Below are 27,366 nucleotides of genomic sequence, written 5' to 3'. Positions count from 1 at the left end.
TAACTACTTGGTATCGGATTGATACCCACATTTGTGGTATCATCCACAAAGTAATGTAAAGCATCCAACAACAGAAGAATAAGTGATTATTACATTTTAACAGAAGTGTAGACAGAAAATGTTAAAGGGGAACATTATCAGCAGACCTATGTAAGCCTCAATATATACCTTGATGTTGCAGAAAAAAGACCATCTATTTTTTTAACCGATTTCCAAACTAAATGAGTGAATTTGGCGATTTAAACGCCTTTCAATTGATAGCCTGTCGAGCGATGACCTTTCACCCGTGACGTCACAACTTGAAGCGATCCGCCATTTTCTCAATCTTATTACACGCACCAAGTCAAATCAGCTCTGTTATTTTTCTGATATCCACACAAGAATGTGTGGATATCCTGCGACACTCAAAGCAGATGCATTTCCAACGATAAAGACAACAAAATCTGCAAAATTGTTAAATAGACAACTACTGAATGTGCCCGAGTGCGAGCTATTCAGGGAGGACGGCAGTCTCTTCCCGCAGACCAGCGAGGTAAAGCCCCTGGATATGATTTATGCCACTTCTTTTTCTGTCTCATTTTGTCCACCAAACTTATAAGCTTGTGCATGAATGCACAAAGGTGAGTTTTGTTGATGTTATTGACTTATGTGCTAATCAGACATATTTGGTCACGGCATGACTGCAAGCTAATCAATGCTAACATGCTCTTTAGGCTAGCTGTATGTACATATTGCATCATTATGCCTCATTTGTAGCTATATTTGCATCCAGCCTTTCCCTCCATCCACATTTAATGCCAAACAAACACTTACCAAACGTTGGTTAGAAGGCGATCGTCAAATTCGTCCTCGTTGCTGCTGTCTGTCATGATATGGCTCAATAGCTTCAGTTTCTTCTTCAATTTAGTTTTCACTACCTGCCTCCACACTCCAACCATCCATTTCAATACATGCGTAATCTGTTGAATCGCTTACGGCGCTGAAATCCTAGTCTGAATCCTAGCTAATATCGCTATACCTTTCTGTGCTATCCGCCATGTTTGTTTCTGTGTGATCACGCTGTGACGTCACAGGATAATGGACGGGTGGATATAACGAAGGTTAAAATCAGGAACTTTGAAGCTGTTTTTCGGGATATGGCGTGATGGGTACAATTTTGAGAAAAACTTCAAAAAATAAAATAAGCCACTGGGAACTGATTTTTATTGGTTTTAACCCTTCAGAAATTGTGATAATGTTCCCCTTTAAAAGAGAAAATAAGCAGATACTAACAGTAAATGAACAAGTAGATTAATAGTTCATTTTCTACCACTTGTCCTTAATAATGTTGACAAAATAATAGGTGTATAAATGACACAATATGTTACTGCTTACGTCAGCTAAATAATTAGGAGTATTTGTTTGTTTACTTACTGCTAAAGAACAAGTTGTCTAATATGTTCACTATTTTAATTAAGGACTTAACTGCAATTAGAAACATATGTTTAATGGATCTTAAGTTTTTTTGTTAAAATAAAACCAATAATGCCATTTTTGTGGTCCCCTTTATTGAGAAAAGTACCAAAATAATTTTAGTACCGGTACCAAAGTATTGGTATGGTTCCAACACTCCCAGCTATATTTGAATATTGTCTAATGGAAATGACTGCTGTCTGATAATCACATGAATAACCAGTGTTGGCATTAACACACTTTTTATGTCTTTATACGCATTGAAATGAAAAAGGACGTGCATTTCCTTAAGTCCGCGGGTGCCTGGGATGCAGAGTTTTTGGTTTTATAACCGACCTGTCTTCTCTGGGTCAAAACTCCGGTTTGCTTGATTTTTTTTATGGATTATTGCTTTCTGCCGATGTTTTGTGTATTGTGACGGTGTGCTCTTATCCCGCCATCACTTGAGGACCGCCACGTCAGCGGAAGCAAGCGCGCTGTCGGTTGGTAGAGTAGCCGTGCCAGGAACTTGAGGGTTCCAGGTTCGATCCCCGCTTCCACCATCCTAGTCACTGCCGTTGTGTCTTTGGGCAAGACACTTTACCCACCTGCTCCCAGTGCCACCCACACTGGTTTAAATGTAACTTAGATATTGGTTTTACGATGTAAAAGCGCTTTGAGTCACTAGAGAAAAGTGCTATATAAATATAATTCACTTCACTTATTCACACGATTGATGAGCATTCATTTTTAAATGGTGGTGTTAAAAAGCAAGTATATCTCCATCTTTAGTGATAAATGTGTCCCCCGGATGAACATGTGTCACAAACATTGTATTAGATGATATGTGGATGTTGTGCTTACTTGGACTGTGATGAAGCTGTGAGGACTCAGGTGGTTTGTCTTCATGCTCTTCAGTCTTCACAGAGACAACAGTCAGTGGAAACTTGCTGACATCAGCCTCCTCCTGCCCTACAGGACACTCTCCCTCCTGACTCATCCACACTTCCTCCTCTTCCTCTTTAATGTGGGGGGGTTGTGGATCCTCCTGCTGCTGAAGGGGACGTTCTTCTTGACGAGCGTTCATCTGTTGGACGTCCGCAAGACAACACAAACAAACTTCAGCTCAGATGTGTCAAATATTTTTTAGTCTATCAAATATAATATTTTCCAAGTGAACTGACAGCACTTTGTGGTGATGTTCTTCTACACATGGAATAATCATCAGTTATTGATTATTATGAATTGTGTCATTGATCTTGTTTTCTGCATTTACATTAATTATTGATTACAAAGTAACAACTTAAAGAAAACCTCCTGCTGGGATTTTAATACCGTCATGACTGCATGAAGTCAGTCTGCACGTATAAAAGTGTCATTGTGCTGCAGCATCAAGTGACGCCAACTGGCTCCTCCCACTACCAACCTACCAGCCAACCTTGACGTGCACCTCCAAAATAGTCCCACCTCACGTCAACGGTGACCAGGACTACAGAGCTGTGGTCGGTTGGCTTTACTTTTACGCGCAATATCCTCTCCTTGTTCTCCATTACCTCCCTGCTTGGCACTCAGCATCAAGGGTTGGAATTGGGGGTTAAATCACCAAAAATGATTCCCGGGCGCAGCACTGCTGCTGCCCACTGCTCCCCTCACCTCTCAGGGGGTGATCAAGGGGATGGGTCAAATGCAGAGGACACATTTCACCACACCTAGTGTGTGTGTGACAATCATTGCTACTTTAACTTTCTTCTGCGAAAGCAACATTTTTAACCCAACAGAAAACAAACAGAAGTGCAGCGAAGCACGTGGAACAAGTGCCAGCGAGTATATATATATATATATATATATATATATATATATATATATATATATATATATATATATATATATGTATATATATATATATATATATATATATATACATATATGTATATATATATATATATATATATATATATATACAAATTCATAAATGTAAACAAATATTTAGAATATTTGGGTACCTCATGTTTCGACTACATACAAAATATTGATGCAAATTCATTTTGTGTGCAGTATATTAAAGCTATTTTTAATATTTAACATTTATTTAATTAAATATTTATTTTAGTCCGACTGAATAAGCATTAATCACTTACAATTGTGCAAATAGTGTGTTCATAATAACAAACATCAGTTGATTTAATTTCCATGATATGTCCACCAAATGCAGCTGAGATAGGCTCCAACACCCCCCCGCTCCCCCTCCCCGCAACACCAAATAGGGACAAGCGGTAGAAAAATGGATGGATGGATGTTATCAAGGTAATAGAAGTGCGTGCAAACATCATTTGTATTTATTGCTAATAAAGTTGACACCAACATAAAGCAGACCACTGCAATAATACATTATATTACACTGTCATTACAATAACAATAATTTTTTTTTTCATCCTGTAAAGCATCTTTGAGTACACTGAAAAGCGCTATACCAAATAAAATGTATTATTATTATTATTATTATTATTATACCATGTGACTTATTCCAGACTTAAATTACAAGACGTTTGTTTCTTTCTAGTAACAAATATTTAATGATGTTAAGCGTGACTGTAATATACAACAAAAAACAGTTAAAGTATTAAATAAGTCAATATAATTCTCATAGAGAACATATAAAATACACTCCTCAAAAAAAACGCTCGCATTTGCTACAAAGGCTTGCTAGCGGGCTAACGCTAGCACGTTAGCTTCGAACAACATATGAGGTAAATAAGATAAATAATATGAAAATATATCATGTATATTACCTCATAAGCCGCGTGTACAAGAGAGGAGTGGAATATATTCTTCCTATTGTTACACCAGCAACTCTTAAATGGGACTATTTATCTTGTTCTTTGGCCGGGCGAAGGAAGTGTGCACCACTCACTAGTGTCCCAGTGAAACGCGTGTTTGAAGGAAGTGTGTACCACTCACTATTGTCCCAGTGAAACACGTGTTTGGCCAACATTTGTTCCGCGGTTGAGAACACCTCGATGACGTCACACAGGAGGAAGCACAAAACAAGATAGCGTCTGGCGGAGATTACGTTGTTTTGGTTATTATGGTTTCTAGGTCTTAATTACAACGTACATGTGCACATTTGTGTCGTTTAACAGAGTAAACGTCGTTATTAATTGTTTGTATGCGGATACATTAGTCTGAGTGCACTTTGACGTGCTAGCCTAGCCTGCTGGTTAGCTTAGCTTGTTAGCTGCTAACAAAGAGAGGCGGAAGTGATCGACACATCAAAGCAGAGATCCAATGTAAGTGTAAAGTGTTTTTATTGTGTGAACATGTCTACATTACAAATGATGTGAGTGTTGGTGAATCAGCGACTAACTGCTGCCGTTGAAGAAATATTTGTGATGTTAGAGAAAAAAAAAACTACAGCAGAGTACAAGGAGGAACTTTGTCCAACAAAAGAGGAGAAGGAGCAACAACATCAACTACTGGACGCTGTTTTCAAGGAACATCAAGTTGTGTTACACATCCATTCTTCTATCCATCTTCTTCTGCTTATCTGAGGTCGGTTCGCGGGGGCAACAGCCTAAGCAAGGAAACACCAGTCTTTCCTCTCCCCAGCCACTTCATCCAGCTCTTCCCGGGGGATACCGAAGCGTTACCAGGGCAACCGGCAGACATAGTCTACCCAACGTGTCCTGGGTCTTCCCGTGGCCTCCTATCGGTCGGACATGCCCGAAACACCTCCCAAGGGAGGCATTCGGGTGGCATCCTGACCAAATGCCCGAACCACCTTATCTGGCACTTCTCGATGTGGAGGTGCAGTGGCTTTACTTTGAGCTCCTCCCGGATGGCAGAGCTTCTCACCCTATCTCTAAGGGAGAGACCCGCCACCCGGCAGAGGAAACTCATTTCAGCTTCTTGTACCCGTGATCTTGTCCTTTCGGTCATAACCCAAAGCTCATGACCATAGGTGAGGATGGGAACGTAGATCGACCGGTAAACTGAGAGCTTTGCCTTCCAGCTCAGCTCCTTCTTCACCACAACGGATCGATACAGCGTCCACATTACTGAAGACGCCGCACCGATCCGCCTGTTGATCTCACCATCCACTCTTCCCTCGCTTGTGAATAAGACTCTGAGGTACTTGAACTCCCCCACTTGGAGGCAGGGTCTCCTCCCCAACCCGGAGATGGCACTCCAACCTTTTCTGTACGAGAACCTTGGACTCGGACTTGGAGGTGCTGATTCTCATTCTAGTCGCTTCACACTCGGCTGCAAACCGATCCAGTTAGTGCTAAAGTTCCTAGCCAGATGAAGAGACTTAATCCTGCAGCCACCAAACCGGATCCCCTCAACTCCTTGACTCCGTCTAGAAATTCTGTCTATAAAAGTTTTGAACAGAATCGGCGCTTTGGCGGAGTCCAACCCTCACTGGAAAAGTGGACCAAGCTCTGGCACTGATCATACAGGGAGCGGACCGCCACAATCAGACAGTCCAATACCCCATACTCTCTGAGCATTCCCCACAGGACTTCCCGAGGGACACGGTTGAATGCCTTCTCCAAGTCCACAAAACACATGTAGACTGGTTGGGCAAACTCCCATGCACCCTCAAGAACCCTGCCCAGAGTATAGACCTGGTCCACAGTTCCAGGACCAGGATGAAAACCACACTGTTCCTCCTGAATCCGAGGTTCGACTATGCGGCATAAACTCCTCTCCAGTACACCTGAATGGACCTTCCCGGGAAGGCTGAGGATGCTTCTACATATTGACACAAATATATAAAAAACACTAACCTTGTGACGGATGCTTTTGCAATTGTTTTATTTGATCTTTCCCAACACCTGGTGGCCACAATAATTCATGAAGTCAAGCTCATGGTGCAGAATGTTGAATGATGCGGACACGTTTGTTACTGGATACTTGCTATCAGACTTCTGTTTTGGAGACTTTGTGTACGTATTAAGCAACTATAATTATTTGATATGCTTAAATGTGCTGTTTTAGCTTAGCTGTTGTGTAGCTGCTGGCTCCTTGTAGCTTACAGCAGGTGTGTCCAAAGTGCAGCCCATAAATATGTTTTTAATTGACAACGGGGAGTTTTGAAAATGTGGTATTTGCGTGTCGGTCCAATCAGCAGCAGTTACGCCCTGTTTCATCATTGGACCTAAGTCTTTGGCTTGGTAGGCGGGTACGAGGCTACCAAGCCAGGTGGTACGAGCACGGAGGTGCCTTTGTAGTGGTGTCGCAGCTCAGTGGTCGTGCCGTCAGGTAACACCAGGAAGGTTCTTTCTGTGCGATATTCACCGGTGCTTTTTTTCTCCCTGGACTCCGACTTCATATCTGGTGTTGTCCTTCAGACCTCGGCCAAGAAGCCACGTAAACAGTGTGAAGAATGTGGGCGATAAGAGTGTGTGTGCGTGAGCATGAACTTGCACCCACTTTCAACTGGAACTCAGGACATATGATTAGTTGCACGGCCTATTCTTATCTATATTAAACATTTCTTAATCACTTCATCCTTCATTATCTTAATTATATCCCAACTTTAGCTACCTGTAAAAATTAGTGACTTATTGTTGTCCATTTGTAAATATTTTTTTTTTCTAAATTATAGTCTCCTCACTTGAACCAGACAGTCATTAGGACAAAAGATCCTGAGAGGACTTTGCCCTTTAAAAGGTAAAGCCTCAAAAAGGACAGTATTAAGATGAATTCATTACATTTGCTATGAGGCATTTTGTTGTTGATATATTCTGTTTTTGTTACTTGGGGCGGTATAGCTCGGTTGGTAGAGTGGCTGTGCCAGCAACTTGAGGGTTCCTGGTTCGATCCCAGCTTCTGCCATCCTAGTCGCTGCCATTGTGTCCTTGGGCAAGACACTTTACCCACCTGCTCCCAGTGCCACCCACATTGGTTTAAATGTAACTTAGATATTGGGTTTCACTATATAAAGCGCTTTGAATCACTAGAGAAAAGCGCTACATAAATATAATTCACTTCACTTCACATGATATCTTGTTTTTCTCATTTCAAGGGGAACTGCACTTTTTGGAGTCATTCACAGTCCCTATGTAAGTTAAAGTTAAGTTCCCAACAGTAGTCACACACTAGGTGTGGTGAAATGATCCTCTGCCATTTGACCCCTCCCCAAGTTCACCCCCTGGGAGGTGAGGGCAGCGGAGGCCGCACTCGGGAATCTTTTGGTGATTTAACCCCCAACCTTTGATGCTGAGTGCCAAGCAAGGAGGCAATGGGTCTGTTTTAAAATGGTTCTATAAGTTACTCTATATGAAGTAATACATCGCAAAATCCTTTTTAAACCATATTGTCCATCCATAGTAAAAACTCCTGTCGTCCTGGTTTTTGTTTCTTTTCCTGTGAAAAATGTTGTAAAGAGCAGCGTGTTTGTGCGTCACTGAGATTTCAAGACAGTTCATACGATAACTTGTTTTTCCTAAGTGCATGTCAAAGTAGTGAATGCATTGTGTGACTGAGCAGAGATGCTGTGTTTGTCTTGCAGACGTCTGTGAAGAACATCTTCACCCTTAGCAACAGAAGTGGAGCTTCAGTATGCAGACGGAGGAAACACAGCCCTCCCACATTAAGATGGAAGAGGAATACACACTGATCCCCCATTTTAAAAAGGAAGAGGAGGACCCACTGACACCCCTTTTTAAAGAGAAATCAGTGGACCCACTGAGTCCTCACATTAAAGAGGAAGAGGAGGAACACCGCATCAGTCAAGAATGGTTGGAGGAGTTCCATTTGATTGTGAAGAGTGAAGATGATGAGGTGAAAGGTGAAAGTGAGGAGAGGGGAGGGGGGGAGCCTCCAAGCAGCAGCTCAACACAACACATGACAACAGAAGCTGATGGAGACCACTGTGGAGGATCACAAGCAGACAAGCTCTTAGCTCCACTATCAGATAGTGAGGACACAACGTCACACTCTCCTGACACTGATGATGAAGACTCTAAAGATGATAAGACATGTCACACTGACAACACTCACTTCACATCTTCTCTCTGTCACAAAACTTTTAAATACCAAAGTCGTCTGAAAACCCACATGAGAACACACACTGGAGAAAAAGCCTTTTCATGCTCAATCTGTGGTAAAGGTTTTACTCGAGGGCACTCTTTGAAAAGACACATGAGAACACACACTGGAGAAAAACCTTTTTCCTGCTCAGAATGTGGTAAATATTTTACTCTAAGGATCAATTTGAAAGTACACATGAGAATACACACTGGAGAAAAACCTTTTTCCTGCTCAGAATGTGGTAAAAGTTTCATAACAAATCATACCTTAAAAGAACACATGGGAACACACAATGGAGAAAGACCTTTTTTATGTTCAATCTGTGGTAAATATTTTACTTGAAGGCACTATTTAAAAACACACATGAGTACACACACTGGAGAAAAACCTTACAAATGTTCAGTATGTTGTAAAAGTTTTATACAAACTACGTATTTGAAAAGACACATGAGAACACACACAAGTGAGAAAGTGTTGAGTTGCAGTGTGTGTGGTGAAAGATTGTCTTCTAAGTAGCAGTGTAAGAAACACAAGTGTGCTGGTGAGAACAGCAGCAGCAAATGAAACTGCAGGATTTGAAATAAACTGTCAAAACTTTAACTTTGACCTTCTAACAACATCAGCACATAGATGCTAACATTAATAGATTTGATATATCAGTTAATTGCTATTTTCAGTCAAGTACATGTTTAATATACAACATGGTGTACTTTTATTTAAAAATGAACACAACACTTTGACTGCAAAGGTGAGAATAAACAGGACAAATCCTGTTAGAAATACTTGTGTATAGATATATTCAGATATCATTTTTAATTATTAATGATGTTATAGATGAACTCCTTTATATGATGTACATATTTGTTTTACATGTGTTCATACCTTTGCTTTTGAGTACACATAAATCCCTCTTAGTTCATATTTACTGATTCGCATCTCAAACATCTTCTGGACCACTTCTGGAAGCATATTATTATTTACTTTATACATCATTTCAGCAGTTGTCTTTTATACAAGATCATTTACTTTTAAAATGTGTGACTTTATGAATCATTTGTTGGGTCTCAATAATCCATTGTTTTAATTAATTTGTATTACTCTCTTTTGTAATATGAATATTGTTTTATATGTATGTTCCCTTTATGCAATATGTAGATTAGAGAAAATGGCAACAAATGTTGAAGGTTATGAAGGATAATTTAGTTTTTGATAATGTAGATTTCTTATTAAAAAACTACACATGACCATTGTTAACCATGATCAATTTTAGAAAGCATGGGAAAGTTAGGAATGTTAGGTAAAAGTCAATAATGTACATCATCACACAGAGCTCTATTGTACATCCATCCATTTTTTTCTACCACTTGTCCCTTTCATTTCGTATGTACGCCAAAGGGTGTTGCGTTTTGGAGAAACTCCTTCTGTCAGAGTGCTGTTCAACACAGTAAAGAGGAACCCAAGGATGCGCAGGACGCTGAGTAAAACACTTCTTTTTCTGCGGAAATCTACTCACAAAAACAATCCAAACAGGAGGTAACAAAAAGCGACAGTGCGAAAAAGAGAAGACAAAATGTGCATCGTGGAAAAAAGAACAAAACCTACTTGTATACACAAATAAACTTAACTTGGTTTGGAGTTACAAGACGTGCACACTACAAAACAACACCAAGATGGATGGCACCGGGAATGGCCAAGGTGGCAAAATACTCAAAGCATGGAATCAACTGGTGTGGAGCGGATTCACCGAGTGCCATCCAGCTGTCAAGGTGCTGCTTAAGCACCAGGGTCGATTGGAAGCAGCTGTGCACATCCCACAACTCCGCCCACAAGGGCAACACAGGAACTCTCGAGGGAGGAGAAACGTTAGAACAAGGTCAACTGCACCAAAAGAGGGAAACTGACAATACAAACCACTAGGTGGCAGCAGGCGGGAAAACTTCCCTCAAATTAATTTGGAAAAAAATGGACTGAGCATAAGACATAAATCATCACAAATAAAGTGAAATCATTCAAAAAGTTGACCTTTGTAACTCACTTCGATCCAAAATTATCCAGGATGTTTCTCCAGAATGTTCCACTGGAGAATGCTGTCAAACTGTTTTGTTTACTAGGAAAATGTAAACCAAATATTTTTTTTTAAATTCTGTCATTACACACACGCAGATATATATCTATATATATCTATCTATATATATATATTTATGTGGGAATGAGCGGTAGAAATGGGATGGATGGATGTATTTATGTCTGTATATATATATATATATATATATATATATATATATATATATATATATATATATACGTATATATATTATACATATATATATAAGTAAAGGAAATTTAAAAAGAACATGAAAACCTCCCACATTCTAAAATACATTATAAAAACGATTAACATCAAAGACAAAAATAATATCATGAGTGTAATATTTCTTTTTTTTTCTTTTTTTTTCTTTCCTTATGCTACTGTTGTTTCAATACATTGTTAAATATTTGAATATTTTTACAGAAATAAGTTTTATGTCTTTGTTTTGAAAATTTGAAATGGAAAAGTTTACTTTTATTTTCACAATAAGTAAATAGTATATAACAAAATAGTTTTACCGGGGTTGGAAAGCTGGTTGTACTTATTCCTCTCGCGAGATTTGGAAAAGTGCTGCTTACTTGTTTCTCTTGCGAGATCTGGAAGAGGGAGCTGCTTACTTGTTTCTCTCGCGAGATCTGACAACACTGCGCGTTAACCAAACACGGCGAGGATAAAGCAAGATGGCGTCTGACGGTGAAGACGTTATTGCAGTCGTCACAGTTCAGTGTTCTTAATCTGTGCCTCCATGTACGCATATATGTCCTTTATTACACTCTAGTAAATAGAGTAAACATCGTTAATAACTGTTTGCATCCGGTTATATTAGTCTGAGCGCACTTTGATGCTTCTCGAGCTAGCTTAGCTAGCTAATTAGCTTAGCTTGTTAGCTGCTAACAAAGAGAGTCGGAAGTGATCAAAACACATCACTAAGTAAAGATCAAGTGTGAGTGTTGTGGTGTATTAATGTGCATGCTAACTCAGCGTTGTTTGTCCTGACTGACTTGCCGTAGTTGAGTTGTGTCTATTTAGCATGCTCACCAGGTGCTGTACATTGAGTGTTGATGATCCCTCTCTAGAGTGTATGCTACTGCTACTCCCAAGTCATATATATAAAAGTTACTAAACGTGTGTGCTACCTCGTTATTTGAATACATAACATATTGGCGACGAGGATAATCGGTTTATGAGTGTTCCTTGCAGTTTTGTTTTTTTTTGGAAGTGAAGATGGCATACTTTTCTCAGCGACCAGACGAGTTTAAACCTGAGATTGAATCATGGTCAGCCTACATTGAGCGCATGGAGTTGCTGTTTGAAGTCCATGATGTCGATGATGAAAAGAGGGTCCCATTGTTGTTGAGTTCAGTGGGAGCAGTGACATATGGACTTCTTCGCAATTTGGTTCAGCCTGATTTGCCCAAAAACAAAACATTTGACCAGATTGTGGACACTCTGAAAGACTATTATGAGCCAAAGCCGTTGGTTATTGCCGAACGCTTCAGGTACCGCAAGTGTGTTCAGAAAAGCAACCAGACGGTTACGGAATATGCCGCTGAGCTGCGTCAATTAGCTGCAAAGTGTGATTTTGGTGACAGACTGGATGAGGCTCTGCGTGATGGCTTTGTCAGCGGGGTCAGTTCTGAGGCATGTCAACGCAAGTTGCTCTCGGAGGACAGACTGACTTTTGCAAGAGCTGTGGAGCTGGCTGTCAACATGGAGATGGCCCACCGCGACGCGCAGCAGTTGAGGAAGGGTGATGACGTCACTTCAGCTGTTCACAAGGTAAAGGAGAGGCAAAGACGGCGCTCGCCTTCAAAACAAGAGACATGCTACAGATGCAAAGGCAAGAATCATAATGCAAGTGACTGTTACTACAAGAATGCAAAGTGTCATAAATGTGATAAAATAGGGCACATACAGAAAGCATGTAGATCTGGAGGCCCAGCACGTGAAAATAAATATGATAAAAAGGGGAAGAAAAGCAGTGAGCGAAGAGAGGAGAGAAGGACAGGCTATGTGCAAACTGACAAAAATGAAGATGATGTTGGTGATATTTTGACTGTTTTCAGCACAAATGGTGCAGGCCGACAGCCATACAAGGCCATTTTTGATGTAAATGGAAAGAAAGTCCTGATGGAAATAGACACAGGATCAGGAATGAGTATAATCTCAGAAGATGTCTATGAGCAGTCATTCTCACATATGCCACTAGTGGACAGCCGCGTAAAGCTAAAGGGCTACTCAGGGGAGCCAATTCCTGTTAAAGGCCAGTTTATGGCAAAAGTGGCTTATGAAAATCAGACTGCTAGCCTACCACTAATAGTTGTGGGAGTTGAGGGTCCTTCACTGTGTGGGAGAGAATGGCTAGATGAGATCAAGCTAAACTGGAAAATGATTAAAGCAGCCGCAATCAACACAGTTGCTGAAAATTTAACATCAGCACAAAAGCCCAAATTGATTCAAGAAGTGCTGGCTAAATATGATGAGGTATTCAAGGATGAGCTTGGAACATTAAAGGACATTAAAGCCACAATTTCTGTAAAGCCTGATGCAGTTCCAAAGTTCCACAAAGCCCGCGTCCTGCCATTCGCCATGAAAGAAAAAGTTGAAAAGGAGCTGCAGCGCCTAGAAAAGGAGGGTGTCATCAGTCCAGTGAAACACAGTGACTGGGCTGCTCCAGTGGTTCCAGTGCTTAAGCGGGATGGAGGACTTCGCTTGTGTGGCGACTACAAGATAACTGTTAACTTGGCTACAAACGCTGAAACGTACCCCCTACCAAAAATTGAGGAGGTGTTAGCAGCACTATGTGGAGGAAAAATATTTTCTAAAATAGATCTAGCAGCAGCCTATCAACAAGTACTCCTGGATGAAGAGTCAAAAAAGTATACAACAGTGAATACTCATAAAGGACTGTTTGTGTACAATAGACTTTGTTTCGGTGTCACTTCTGCTGTTAGCATTTTTCAACGCATTATGGAGAACCTGTTGAAAGATCTTGATGTAGTAATTTATCTAGATGATTTATTGATTATGGGCCGAGATGAAGCCCAGCATCTCGTGAACCTGGACAAGGTTTTACAGAGACTGCAAGAGAACGGCATGAGAGTGAAAAAGTCAAAGTGTGACTTCGGCAAGACACAGATTGAATATCTGGGACATGTGCTGGACGGGAAAGGCGTCTACCCATCCAAAAATAAGGTCATAGCCATACATGATGCTCCGGCACCCAGAAATGTCAAAGAGCTCAGAGCTTTCCTGGGCCTAGTTAACTACTATGGACGTTTTGTGCCTCAGCAAAGCACAATTTTGGCCCCACTTTACAAGCTACTGAAAGACAAAGTTAAATGGAGATGGCGCGAGACGGAGCAGAGTGCTTTTGGCAAATGCAAGGAGCTCTTGACCAGTGACAAAGTGCTGGTTCACTATGATCCACGTCTGCCGCTTTCGCTTGCATGTGATGCTTCTGCTTATGGAATCGGAGCAGTGATACAGCACACAACACCAGACGGGCATGAACATCCAATAGCCTATGCTTCCCGCACGCTCTCTCCGGCAGAGAAAAACTATTCACAGATAGAAAAAGAGGCATTGAGCCTGGTGTTTGGTGTGAAGAAGTTCCATCAATATCTGTGGGGGCGCAAGTTTGACTTAATATCCGACCACAAGCCCCTGCTCGCGCTGTTTGGAGAACGTAAGGGACTTCCTACAATGGCAGCAGCGCGCATACAGAGATGGGCCATCATACTGTCTGCGTATGATTACCACATGACATACCGCAGGTCAGAGGAGCACGGCAATGCAGACGGGTTGTCTCGTGTTCCGCTGCCTGAGACGAAAGATACAGGTACAGAGACAATGACAGCTTGCATAAATGCACTGTTATATGAGCACCTTGAGGAGGCACCGTTGAGTGCAAAACAAATTTCCAAGGCTACACGAAAGGACACAGAGCTTTCAAAACTGCATAGGTACATCATGGAAGGATGGCCAAAAGAAATACCAGATGAACTGAGGGTGTACTACAGAAAGAGAGATGAGCTATCTGTCGAACAGGGGTGTGTTCTTTGGGGAACAAGAGTAATAGTACCTGCAAAAATGAGAGGTGCAGTGCTAAAAGAGATCCACGACGGACACCCTGGCATTGTAAAGATGAAAACAATTGCACGACAATATGTCTGGTGGCCAAACGTAGATATGGATGCTGAGAGAGTCTGCAAGCAGTGTGAGACCTGCCAGCTGGAACAGCGCACGCCACGCCAAGTCCCGCTGCATCCCTGGGAATTTCCTGGAGATGTTTGGAAAAGACTACACATTGACTTTGCAGGCCCATTCTTAGGTCACATGTTCATGATTGTGGTTGATGCATACTCTAAGTGGTTGGAGGTTTACAAAATGGCACAAATCACATCTACTGCAACCATTACACGACTTAAGAGACTGTTCGCATCATTCGGTGTGCCGGAACAAATTGTCACAGACAATGCGACAACGTTCACATCGGATGAGTTTCAGCAGTTCATAAAGAGGAATGGAGTCCTTCACACGACCGGTGCGCCGAGACATCCAGCTACAAATGGACTGGCTGAAAAATATGTTGCTATTTTCAAAGCAGGCATGAAAAAACTTGTTGGACAGAACCTGAGTGTTGAGGACAAGATATCACACATCCTGCTGCGCTATCGCACCACTCCCCACAGCACAACTGGAGAGTCACCAGCGGACTTGTTCCTGAAAAGACATGTACGAACACGTTTGGACTTCCTGAAACCAAGCATCACCGAACGAGTCAGAAAGAGACAGTATCAGCAGAAGGAGAAACATGACAGTCAGGCTGCCGAGAGACAGTTTGATGTAAATGACTCTGTGTATCTGCGCAACACTGCAGGAGAGAAACCCAAATGGATTCCTGGGGTAGTGACACAACAGACTGGTCCAGTGTCATACCGAGTGCAAGGCCAGACACCAGACCAAGTGTACCGGCGTCACGGAGATCAGCTGAGACCTCGCTACCTTCCTGACCCTCCAGATTCAGAGCCTGGAGGTGAAACTGCGTCAGCTGAGCAGGCGAGTGACCTCTGTGGAACGGACTCCGAAGAACCTGAACCACCAGCGTTTGAGTTGGAACCGCCAGTGCTGCCTGACCCAGAGACAGTGACTTTGAGACGCTCAGAGCGTACTATCAGGCGACCTCAGCGTTACAGGGACTGATTCTTTTCATAAGGGAGTTTTTCATTTGTTATTAAAGAGGGTTGAATTTGAGTTTAAATGCACTATCTGGCATAGCATCTGTGACATTTTTGTGTTTGTTTATTACAGAATTGAAGAATTGAAGGTTGCCGTATTGAAAGTGTGTACTGATTTTGCATTGCCTTTGATCTATGGGGGGAGGTGATGTGGTGTATTAATGTGCATGCTGACTCAGCGTTGTTTGTCCTGACTGACTTGCCGTAGTTGAGTTGTGTCTATTTAGCATGCTCACCAAGTGCTGTACATTGAGTGTTGATGATCCCTCTCTAGAGTGTATGCTACTGCTACTCCCAAGTCATATATAAAAGTTACTAAACGTGTGTGCTACCTCGTTATTTGAATACATAACAAGTGTAAAGTGTTGTGATTGTGTGAAAATGTGCCAAAGAACCATAGCAGAGTACGAGGAGGAACTTTGTCCAACAAAAGAGGAGAAGGAGCGACAACATGAAAAACATCAAGTTGTGTTACACAGAACAGGTTTGTTTACTTCTTACTCTCACATCTCTACTAACTTTATATTTCATTATTCACACTATTCTTAAATAGATTGTCTACAGGAAGAATAATTGTCATGTGAGGATGATGCACTGATTGTTTTACATTGTTCATAAGAAGGAGACAGTTTCAGACACACAATATTTATGAGAGGTTAATGTTTGTAACAATGTGTATCAACATGTTCACACAAAACTCACACAGTCACCGGGGGAATATTCCAGAGAGCAGGTTAAGTGCAAAGTCCTGAGTATGTAAAGCTCGAGAGTTTTACCTCCAAAAATAAGAGAGGTAAGACAAAGTCAGAGTCAGTTACCATGGTTACTGATGCTGTAAACCTAGCCTGCTAGCTGGCAGGTTTGGCAAGTTATATATTTGTGTAAAAGCTATTCTGACCTGCTATTTCCTTCATGTCGGTGTTCGTTGATGCAGCCATTAATGTTCCAGTGATTGTCGAAAAAACAAAGCCTGATCTAAAGATGACATCTTGATCTCCTTCCATCTCAAACCAATTGACTGTTCATTATTAAGTGAAGTGTCTTATAGTCGCTTAAATTTGTCTTTAAACAAGCAACACTATGTTTCATCCAGTTACTCAATTAATCGGAAACTTTTCCCGTAGAACACTTGATTAATAAAATGTTCAATAGCTACAGCCCATTACTTCATCTAGGATTTAATATTTAGCATCTAGGAGTTAAAATGTGTTTTGTTTGTGTCCTGTAGACATCCATCAGCTGATTGGACACCAAGAAGAATGTCTTCCTCATCTGCAGGGGGACAGTTTCACTTTAGAGTATCCACAGCCCTCACATTTTAAAGGGAACTAGGAGGATCCACAGCCCCCCTATTTTAATGCGGAAGGGGAGGGAGAGTGTCCTATAGGGCAGGAGGAGGCTGATGTCAGCAAGTTTCCACTGACTGTTGTCTCTGTGAAGACTGAAGAGCATGAAGACAAACCACCTGAGTCCTCACAGCTTCATCACAGTCCAAGTAAGCACAACATCCACATATCATCTAATACAATGTTTGTGACACATGTTCATCCGGGGGACACATTTATCACTAAAGATGGAGATATATTTGCTTTTTAACACCACCATTTAAATATGAATGCTCATCAATCATCAACAGTGTAATTGCTGGGGTGTAACCATGTGACCTAGAGGCCGCCCTCCTTACCTCACGTGGTCAAATGAAGGCAAACATTCAATATGGCTACTGTTTATTTACCTTGGCAGCACATATGTCAGCATATTTCAAAGGTTTAGTGGTGAAGATTATGGATGTACACCAAGTACCATTTTTTTATTGATACTGGTTCCTAATTATGTCGTCCATGAGGACCGTGAAGATTCTGGACTAAAGACACAACTATTTGTATTTTTAATTCCAGCTGACTGAGGTAACTATGACACGTTGTCACATTGAGTTCAGCTGCCGCTGCTACACATTACAATCAGCTTTGAATAATGACAAATAAGGAAGCAACAAAAGTTTGATGTGTGTGTTATTGACAAGAAGATGACATAACTGCATTTCACCTTGCACTGCACACATAGTTGACTTCTTTAAGACTTCAAATAAACAGCTGCTGATTAAAGACTTCCCTGCTGTTACAGAACATCATGTTGGAGGTGTTCTGTAATAGGAATGCTATATAAAAAGCCTTTTTTTCCCACTTTTTTAGTTCCACAAATTACATGCAGTACCGATAAATACTGGTATCAATAAGGAATATCAATTAGGGTATCATATCGATAAATTTTCAGTGATTAACATCTCTACTGAAGATACAAGCCAGATATCTTTAAAATATATATTCAACGTTTATTTGGATTTAGTTACTTCTCTGCTGTCCAGCAATGTCTTAATCAATCAAGTTTATTAGTACTAATTAGCAAAGTTTTCTTGTCTTTCTAAAGTCTTTAATTTGGCAGCCCCCTCGCGGTAAAGTTGTCCAAGTGCAAACTATTTGTGACTGATAAAAGTTTTGGTGAATCAAAATTTAATAAATTGTACCGGACAGTTCATTACTCTGAAGATGGCCGATAAAAACACAATCAGAATCAGAAATACTTTTATAATCCCAGGGAGGAAATTAAGATTTTCAGCACAATCCCATTCAAGAGCAGACAAACATTACAGGGAGACAGAACAGGATCGCTGACGGGTCTGCCAACTTCCGGCGCCCCTTTCAAAAAAGGTGAGAAACAGGTAAACTCTGGGAGGGGGTGGGGGGTGAGAAAAAAAAATAGTCTAAGCCTGGGCCCCTGGAGAGGGGATCCAGACTGAGGCCAAAGAGAAAACAAAAACCTCATATCCATAGCACACAGAAACGTGTGTAAGAGCGAAACATCAAACAACACAAAGGACATTAGAGGGGAACATTATCAGCAGACCTATGTAAGCGTCAATATATACCTTGATGTTGCAGAAAAAAGACCATATATTTTTTTTACCGATTTCCGAACTCTAAATGGGTGAATTTTGGCGAATTAAATGCCTTTCTGTTTATCCCTCTCGGAGCGATGACGTCAGAACATGACGTTACATCGGTACTCAACGCCATTTTTCCCTACCACATTACACGCATCGAGTCAAATCAGCTCTGTTATTTTCCATTTTTTCGACTGTTTTCCGATACCTTGGAGACATCATGCCTCGTCGGTGTGTTGTCAAAGCGTGTAACAACACAATCAGGGACGGATTCAAGTTGATTTACATAGAATGTGCATCGATTAGCACGGTATGCTAATCGATGCTAACATGCTATTTAGGTCACTTACCAATCGACGGATTTAAGTTGCTCCAGTATCAAGAGATGCGGAAGTCCCTCGTTTGGTTTTTACCGGCGATGCTACGACAGAGATGGCAAGAATGTGTGGATATCATGCGACACTCAAAGCAGATGCATTCCCAACGATAAAGTCAACGAAATCACAAAGGTGAGTTTTGTTGATGTTATTGACTTATGTGCTAATCAGAGATATTTGGTCGCGGCATGACTGCCAGCTAATCGATGCTAACATGCTATTTAGGCTACCTGTATGTACATTTAAACTATATTTACATCCAGCGTTTCCTTCCACCCACATTTAATGCTAAACAAACACTTACCAATCGACGGATTTAAGTTGATCCAGTGTCAATGCGAAAGTCCTGATCGGTTGGTCTGCACATTTTACCGGCGATGCTAACATAGTATGCATGGCCGAATAGCGTCAATAGCTATCCAATAGCTTCGGTTTCTTCTTCAATATCGTTTTCGCTATCTGCCTCCATACTCCAACCATCTGTTTCAATACATGCGTAATCAGTTGAATCACTTAAGCCGCTGAAATCCGAGTCTGAATCCCAGCTAATGTCGCTACATCTTGCTGTGGTAACCGCCACGTTGTTTGTATTGGAATCACTATGTGACGTCACAGGGAAATGGACAGTGGCTTAAGCAAATAGGGAAAATCAAGCACTTTAAAGGGGAACATTATCATAATTTCAAAAGGGTTAAAAACAATAAAAATCAATTCCCAGTGGCTTGTTGTATTTTTTGAATTTTTTTTCAAAATTTTACCGGTCCCGGAATATCCCTAAATAAAGCTTTAAATTGCCTTATTCTCGCTATCTTAGAAACCACTATCCATTTCCCTGTGACGTCATACAGGGCTGCCAATTCAAACAACATGGCGCTTACCACAGCAAGATATAGCTACATTAGCTCGGATTCAGACTCGGATTTCAGCGGCTTAAGCGATTCAACAGATTACGCATGTATTGAAACAGATAGTCGGAGTATGGAGGCAGATAGCGAAAACGAAATTGAAGAAGAAATTGAAGCTATTGAGCGAATAGCTATTGACGCTATTCGGCCATAGCATGGGTGTACCTAATGAAGTGGCCCATATCATGGCTGCCTTATTAGCATCGCCGGTAAAATGTGCGGACCAAACGATCAGGACTTTCACATCTTGTGACACTGGAGCAACTTAAATCCGTCGATTGGTAAGTGTTTGTTTCACATTAAATGTGGGTATCTATTTTCAAATGTACATACAGCTAGCGTAAATAGCATGTTAGCATCGATTAGCGTAGCATGTTAGCATCGATTAGCTGGCAGTCATGCCTTGACCAAATATGTCTGATTAGCACATAGGTCAATGACATCAACAAAACTCACCTTTGTGATTTCGTCGACTATCGTTGCAAATTCATCTGCAGTTTGTCCATACATCTCTGTGCCATGTCTGTCTTAGCATCGCCGGTCAAATGTGCAGACACTTTGGTACATTCAATGGGGGTCTGGCGGCAGATTTCTTGCCAGTGGTGCAACTTGAATCCCTCCCTGTTAGTGTTGTTACACCCTCCGACAACACACCCACCAGGCATGATGTCTCCAAGGTTCCAAAAAATAGTTGAAAAAACGGAAAATAACAGAGCTGAGACCCGGTGTTTGTAATGTGAAAATTAATATGGCGGGTGTGTTACCTCGATGACGTCACATTCTGACGTCATCGCTAAAAGAGCGATAAAAAGAAAGGCGTTTAATTTGCCAAAATTCACCCATTTAGAGTTCGGAAATCGGTTGAAAAAATACATGGTCTTTTTTCTGCAACTGCAAGGTATATATTGACGCTTGCATAGGTTTGGTGATAATGTTCCCCTTTAAAGCTTTTTTTAGGGATATTCCAGGACGGGTAAAATTTTGAAAAAAACTTCGAAAAATAAAATAAGCTACTGGGAACTGATTTTTTTTTGTTTCAACCCTTCTGAAATTTTGATAATGTTCCCCTTTTAAAGACATTAAAAGAGCGGAGCTGATGCAACCAGTTACTTCTGCACACAGCCACAAAAGTAAATCATCAAAAATACAAAACAAAACATATAGACTGTGGTGACCTCTGCAGTGTTCCACGCCATCGTCTGCTGGGTTGGGGGGAACATGGCCATAGACAGGAGCAGACCCAACAAAGCAACCAAGAGAGCCAACTCCACCGTCGGCCGCCCACCAACTCCTGGCCAGTGTCCAGTCTGCATGGATGAGCGTGGATACGTCCAAGGAGACCGAGGTGTCCGATACCTGCTCATTCAGCCAAGACACTGTGAAGCTTGTCCGTCCCGGCTCTCAGTGCCAGCTCCGCAGTCCTGTCTCTTCATCCGCATCTCCTCCAGTCCCTCCAAACAGACTCTGGTGTGGCAGAGACCCAGCAGCTGGTCTCCATGGCCAAAACGCTCCAAGGAGGCAGATCCAGAAGTTCACAAAAAAGCTTTGCAGAAGTCACCAAAGAGTCACCCCTTGTCACACAGTCCCAAAGGGTCCCCAACCAAAAGGCACAAAAACCCTCATGAAAACAAGAAGGAAACATCCAGAACCCAAAAGGATGACACAAGAGCACAGAGCTCCTGCCACCAGCAGCCAAAATGAACATGTCACGTCATGGCGTAGTGGGTAGAGAGGCCGTGCCAAAGACCTGAGGGTTGCAGGTTCGCTCCCGGCCTCTTGACAGCCAAATCGCTGTCGTTGTTTCCTTTGGCATGACACTTCACCCTTGTCTCTGGTGCCGCTCACACTGGTGAATGAATGAATGATGAATGATAGGTGGTGGTGGGAGGGGCCTTAGGCGCAAACTGGCAGCCTCGCTTCCGTCAGTCTACCCCAGGGCAGCAAATGTAGCTTACCACCACCATGCGGTGTGAATGAATGATGGGTTCTCACTTCTCTGTGAGCGCTTTGAGTATCTAATAGTAGAAAAGTGCTATATAAAATCTAATCCATTATTATTATTGTTATTGCTATCGTTGGTCCGTCAAACATTCGTCTAGTTACACTTTCTTAAGTGTTGCCTATAGTGTCTTGTTACTGCAGTGATTTTCAACCTTTTTTTGAGCCAAGGCACATTTTTTGCATTGAAAAAATCTGGAGGCACACCACCAACAGAAATCATTAAAAAAACTAAACTCATTTGACAGTAAAAAGTCGTTGTCGCAATTGTTGGATATGACTTTAAAGCATAAGCAAGCATGCATGACTATAGCTCTTGTCTCAAAGTAGGTGTACTGTCACCACCTGTCACATCACACCCTGACTTATTTGGAGTTTATTGCGGTTTTCCTGTCTGTAGTGTTTTAGTTCTGGTCTGGCGCTCCTATTTTGGTGTCCTTTTCTCTTTTTATTCTTAGCAGTTTCATGTCTTCCTTTGAGCGATATTTCCTGCATCTACTTTGTTTTAGCAATCAGGACTATTTCAGTTGTTTTTATCCTTCTGTTTGGGGACATTGTTGTTTGTCATGTCATGTTGGGATGTACATTGTGGACGCCGTCTTTGCTCCACAGTAAGTCTTTGCTGTCGTCCAGCATTCTGTTTTTGTTGACTTTGTTGCCTGTTAATTTTTAGTTTGGTTCTGCATAGCCTTCCCAAAGCTTCAATGCCTTTTCTTAGGGATACTCACCTTTTGTTTATTTTTGGTTTAAGCATTAGACACAATTTTACCTTCACGCTGCCTCCCGCGGTTTCTGACATCTACAAAGCAATTAGCTACCGGCTGCCACCTGCTGATATTGAAGAGTATTACAGGGTTACTCTGCCGAGCTCTAGACAGCACAGACACTCAACAACAACACATCATTTGCAGACTATAATTATTGCTTTGCAAAAAAACATTTTTACCCCTAATAGGTGAAATTAGACTATTTCCGGCTGTATCTCACGGTACACTAGTGTGCCGCGGCACAGTGGTTGAAAACCACTGTTACTGGACGCTATCGGTGAAAGCGACACGTACTGTAGCAGAGCTACTTTATTTACTTTTAAACTTAGTGTTAAAATTAAATCCTAGCAGAAACACTGCAACTTGTTTAGTTTTTACAGGACTAACATTAGAGTGTGTGTGTCAGTCAGATGATTATAATAATAATCATCTTCTAATAAATATAACATAATCCGTATTTACAGAGTGGGAGTGCAGAGGGCAAGTTGGATGCCACACTTACAGTACATCATCATCTACCAACATCACACATACAATACCTGATGTCTTCCAGAAGCAGCTGCTTATGCAAAAGAGCTCACTGCAGTGCTGTCATATTTCATTGGCAAACTTTCAAAGAGTTGAGAGGTGTTCTCTGATATGTGTAAGACTAGACCTCTCATGTATCAACACTATTGTTCTACACCAGGACAAAAAGTGCACTTACATCTTATGGCCATCATGTGCCATCTTGCACAATTATTTGTATTTATTTATCTTTTTAGTTTCTGCCATATTACTTTGTGCTTTCATATGCACATTTAAATTCCACTGGAGTTAAATGTGACGTTTTCTACAATAATGTTTCTTCTACTAAGTACATACTTTTCAATGTGTTATTTAAAAAAAAAAAACTTGTTAAAAAAAAGTACTTTAAGAACATTTGGAGCAAATTTGAAAAATACCACGATAAAAATGATAACCGGGAAAATAATTGTTCATTCCGCGACATCCCTAGTGTCTATGTTTGTGTGGGTTTATATGTATGTATGTATGTACAGTCGTGATCAAAAGTTGACATACACTTGTAAAGAACATGATGTCATGGCTGTCTTGAGTTTCCAATCATTTCTACAACTCTTATTTTTTTTTGTGATAGAGTGACTGGAGCACATACTTGTTGCTCACTAAAAACATTCATGAAGTTTGCTTCTTTTATGAATTTATTATGGGTCTACTGTACATGTGAGCAAATGTGCTGGGTCAAAAGTGTACATACAGCAATGTTAATATTTGCTTACATGTTCCTTGGCAAGTTTCACTGCAATAAGACGCTTTTGGTAGCCATCCACAAGCTTCTGCTTGAATTTTTGACCACTCCTCTTGACAAAATTGGTGCAGTTCAGCCAAATGTGTTGTTTTTTTGACATGGACTTGTTTCTTCAGCATTGTCCACACATTTAAGTCAGGACTTTGGGAAGGCCATTCTAAAACCTTAATTAAGCCATTCCTTCACCACTTTTGACTTTTGTTTGGGGTCATTGTCCTGTTGGAACACCCAACCGTGCCCAAGACCCAACCTCCGGGCTGATGATTTTAAGTTGTCCTGAAGAATTTGGAGGTAATCCTTCTTTTCATTGTCCAATTTAAAGCACTAGTTCCATTGGCACCAAAACAGGCCCAGAGCATAATACTACCACCACCAGGCTTGACGGTGGGAATGGTGTACACCTTTTCTCCTCCAAACTTATTGCCAGATTGTAAATAATGTAAATAATTCAATGTATATACTATGATGATTAACTTGTGTGATGACTGTATTATGCTGATAGTATATATTTGTACCATGAATTGATTAACGTGGACCCCGACTTAAACAAGTTGAAAAACTTATTGGGGTGTTACCATTTAGTGGTCAATTGTACGGAATATGTACTGTACTGTGCAATCTACTAATAAAAGTATCAATCAATCAATCAAGGGTATTGTGGCCAAAAAGCTCCATTTTAGTTTCGTCTGACATGGACGAAGTTAAGACCTTCTAGAGGAAAGTTCTGTGAAATAGCACAAAACAACTTGTAGTGTCTTGTTAATTTATAGCCAAAAATATTTTTTATTTTATAGATATTCTCAAAGCAGAATAAAGTCCTTAGGGGCCTCTGACACCCCATGGGGTAACCGTAAGGTCTGGGCCTCTTAAGACCTCACTGTTGGTGCTAATCGACCTGTTTCTTCTCCTTTCTATCAAATTTGAAAGCAAAAGTAAGTCCACAAATAACTGAATCGTAAAGCAGAATTGAAAATTAAATCTGAATTGGTAAAATCTTATCAATATGGCGCCTAACATGTGACTGAACAAAGATGGACTCCTCTCAACCATGTTTGTCTTCTTGTGTCCTGCAGACGTCTGTGAAGAATATCTTCTCTCTGAGCAACAGAAGTGGATCTTCAGGATGGGCAAGGAGGAGCCACAGCCCTTCCACATTAAGGAGGAAGAAGAGGCGCCACATACATTGCAAATGCAAAGGAAAGAAAATAACCCACTGACCTCCCATTTTAAAGAGGAAGAGGAGGAACACAGCATCAGTCAAGAATGGTTGGAGAAGTTCCACGTGGTTGTGAAGAGTGAAGATGAGGTGAAAGGTGAAAGTGAGGAAAGGGGAGGGGGGGGAGCCTCCAAGCAGCAGCTCAACACAACACATGACAACAGAAGCTGATGGAGACCACTGTGGAGGATCACAAGCAGACAAGCTCTTAGCTCCACTATCAGATAGTGAGGACACAACGTCACACTCTCCTGACACTGATGATGAAGACTCTAAAGATGATAAGACATGTCACACTGACAACACTCACTTCACATCTTCTCACTCTCACAAAACTTTTAAAGACTGTCGCAATATGAAAAGACACATAAGAATACACACTGGAGGAAAAACCTTTTTCCTGCTCAGAATGTGGTACAAGTTTTGCAAGAAATCAAAGTTTAAAAGCACACATGAGAACACACACTGGAGAAAAACCATTTTTGTGCTCAATTTGTAGTAAAAGATTCACCCAGAAGGCACATTTGATAAACCACACAAAACTACACACTGGTGTAAAACCTTATTCATGCTCAGTATGTGGTAAAAAATGTACACAAAGTAATGATTTGAAAAGACACATGAGAATACACACTGAAGAAAAACCTTTTTCCTGCTCAGAATGTGGTAAAGGTTTTACACAAAGTAATGATTTGAAAAGACACATGAGAATACACACTGGAGAAAAACCGTTTTCCTGCTCAGAATGTGGTAAAGGTTTTACACAAAGTAATAATTTGAAAGAGCACATGAAAATACACACTAGAAAAAAAACGTTTTCTTGCACAATCTGTTGCAAAGAATTTGCACTACCTATCTCTTTCAAAGTTCACATGAGAATGCACACTGTTCAATCTGTTGTGAAGGTTTTGGATTAGGTCTCTATTTAAATAAAACACGAGAAAACACAGATGAGAGAGTGTTGTGTTGCAGTGTTGAACTGTCAAAACTTGAATAAGGACTTTCTAACATCAGCACATATAACATGTGTGACATCATTGTTGTGTGTGTAACACAATCGTGTTAATATTATCCTAACATTCATAGATTAGATCATTTAGATTAGTGTTTTTTTTACAGGTAAATACATGTGTTATTATGTAATTTTTGGTACTTTGATTTAAAAATGAAGAGAACTATTTGGCTGAAAAGGTGAAAGTAAAAAACACGTGTTCTTCTGGACCACTTTTGGAAAAAAAAATACTTTTTACATCATTTGTGTTTTATTCAAGATCATTTACTTTTAAAATGTGTGACTTTATGAATCATTTGTTGGGTCCCCGTAATCCATTCTGTTAATTGTCTTTATTACTCTCTTTTGTAATTTTTTTTTTGGATTGTTTTGTATGTATGTCCCCAGACTTTTATGCAATTAAACAATTTATGCTTCAATAAAAGTTGGGTCCAGTAAATGTAGTTATTATTTGTTGAGTATGTGTTTTGTTATTAAATATTGAATTTATATTTAGAGTCAGAGTCCTGAAAACATATGTACGGTCTGTCCTACTTTACGGCTGTGAATGCTGTACATTAAACAATCAACAATCTAGAAAATTAGAGGCAACTGAAATGTGGTTATTCAGAAAAATACTCTGCAAAGAAAAGGAATGAAGAAGTATTGGCAAAGGCTAAAATAAGAAGATCTCTAATTGCAACGATTCGAAATAGGCAGCCGAAATTCCTCAGTCATATCATTAAAAGACAGCTTAGATAAACTGGTGTTAGCAGGAAAACTAGTAGGAAAGCAAGCTCCAGGTCAACAACGAACAACATATGTCAGCAGCCTAAGAAATGTTATGGGAAATATCAATAATATGGAACTCATACATTGAGCGGACGACGGAGAAGACTGGAGAGCCCAGATTATTGATGCCTGCAAACAGGCCTGATACCCCATGATGATTTAATTTTGATATTTTCTTCTTTATATGTTTTACAAACACAGGATATGTTAATACCCAAAATGCCATGGACTGAATGGCAGGGGCGTCCTTCTCCCTGAGCCAAGCCATACCTGAG

The 27,366-nt window shown here is 40.7% G+C and overlaps 1 protein-coding gene and 2 long non-coding RNA genes across 5 annotated transcripts in view; 2 read left to right on the top strand and 1 right to left on the bottom strand.

Annotated features, from left to right (window-relative positions):
• Positions 1-27,366, bottom strand: part of LOC133546481 (gastrula zinc finger protein XlCGF48.2-like) — a 142,299-nt gene that overhangs the window by 5,243 nt on the left and 109,690 nt on the right. Inside the window, exons 1-2 of one of the 2 annotated variants that reach the window (XM_061892253.1) lie at positions 4,221-4,358; positions 2,296-2,518 (exon numbers count right to left, since the gene is read on the bottom strand). In XM_061892253.1, the coding sequence (XP_061748237.1) occupies positions 2,296-2,518 (223 nt within the window). In that variant the 5' untranslated portion in view covers positions 4,221-4,358. Of the gene's footprint in view, positions 1-2,295; positions 2,519-4,220; positions 4,359-27,366 lie in introns of those variants that run through there. The other variant, XM_061892254.1, reaches the window with a different exon arrangement.
• On the top strand, positions 4,459-9,574 carry LOC133546495 (uncharacterized). Its single transcript, XR_009805222.1, has 2 exons — positions 4,459-4,718; positions 7,946-9,574. It is a non-coding gene; the product is annotated as an uncharacterized LOC133546495 (long non-coding RNA).
• On the top strand, positions 16,153-25,420 carry LOC133546496 (uncharacterized). 2 transcript variants are annotated; one of them, XR_009805223.1, is made up of 3 exons: positions 16,153-16,279; positions 17,024-17,290; positions 25,166-25,420. It is a non-coding gene; the product is annotated as an uncharacterized LOC133546496 (long non-coding RNA). The 2 variants fall into 2 exon arrangements; XR_009805224.1 differs by lacking the exon at positions 25,166-25,420 and adding an exon at positions 21,202-21,436.

This window comes from Nerophis ophidion, unplaced genomic scaffold (genome assembly GCF_033978795.1).
Source record: "Nerophis ophidion isolate RoL-2023_Sa unplaced genomic scaffold, RoL_Noph_v1.0 HiC_scaffold_30, whole genome shotgun sequence".
Lineage (NCBI taxonomy): Eukaryota > Metazoa > Chordata > Actinopteri > Syngnathiformes > Syngnathidae > Nerophis > Nerophis ophidion.
The sequence above is the reverse complement of the archived record's forward strand: the minus strand, read 5'-3'. Positions and strand labels throughout refer to the sequence as shown.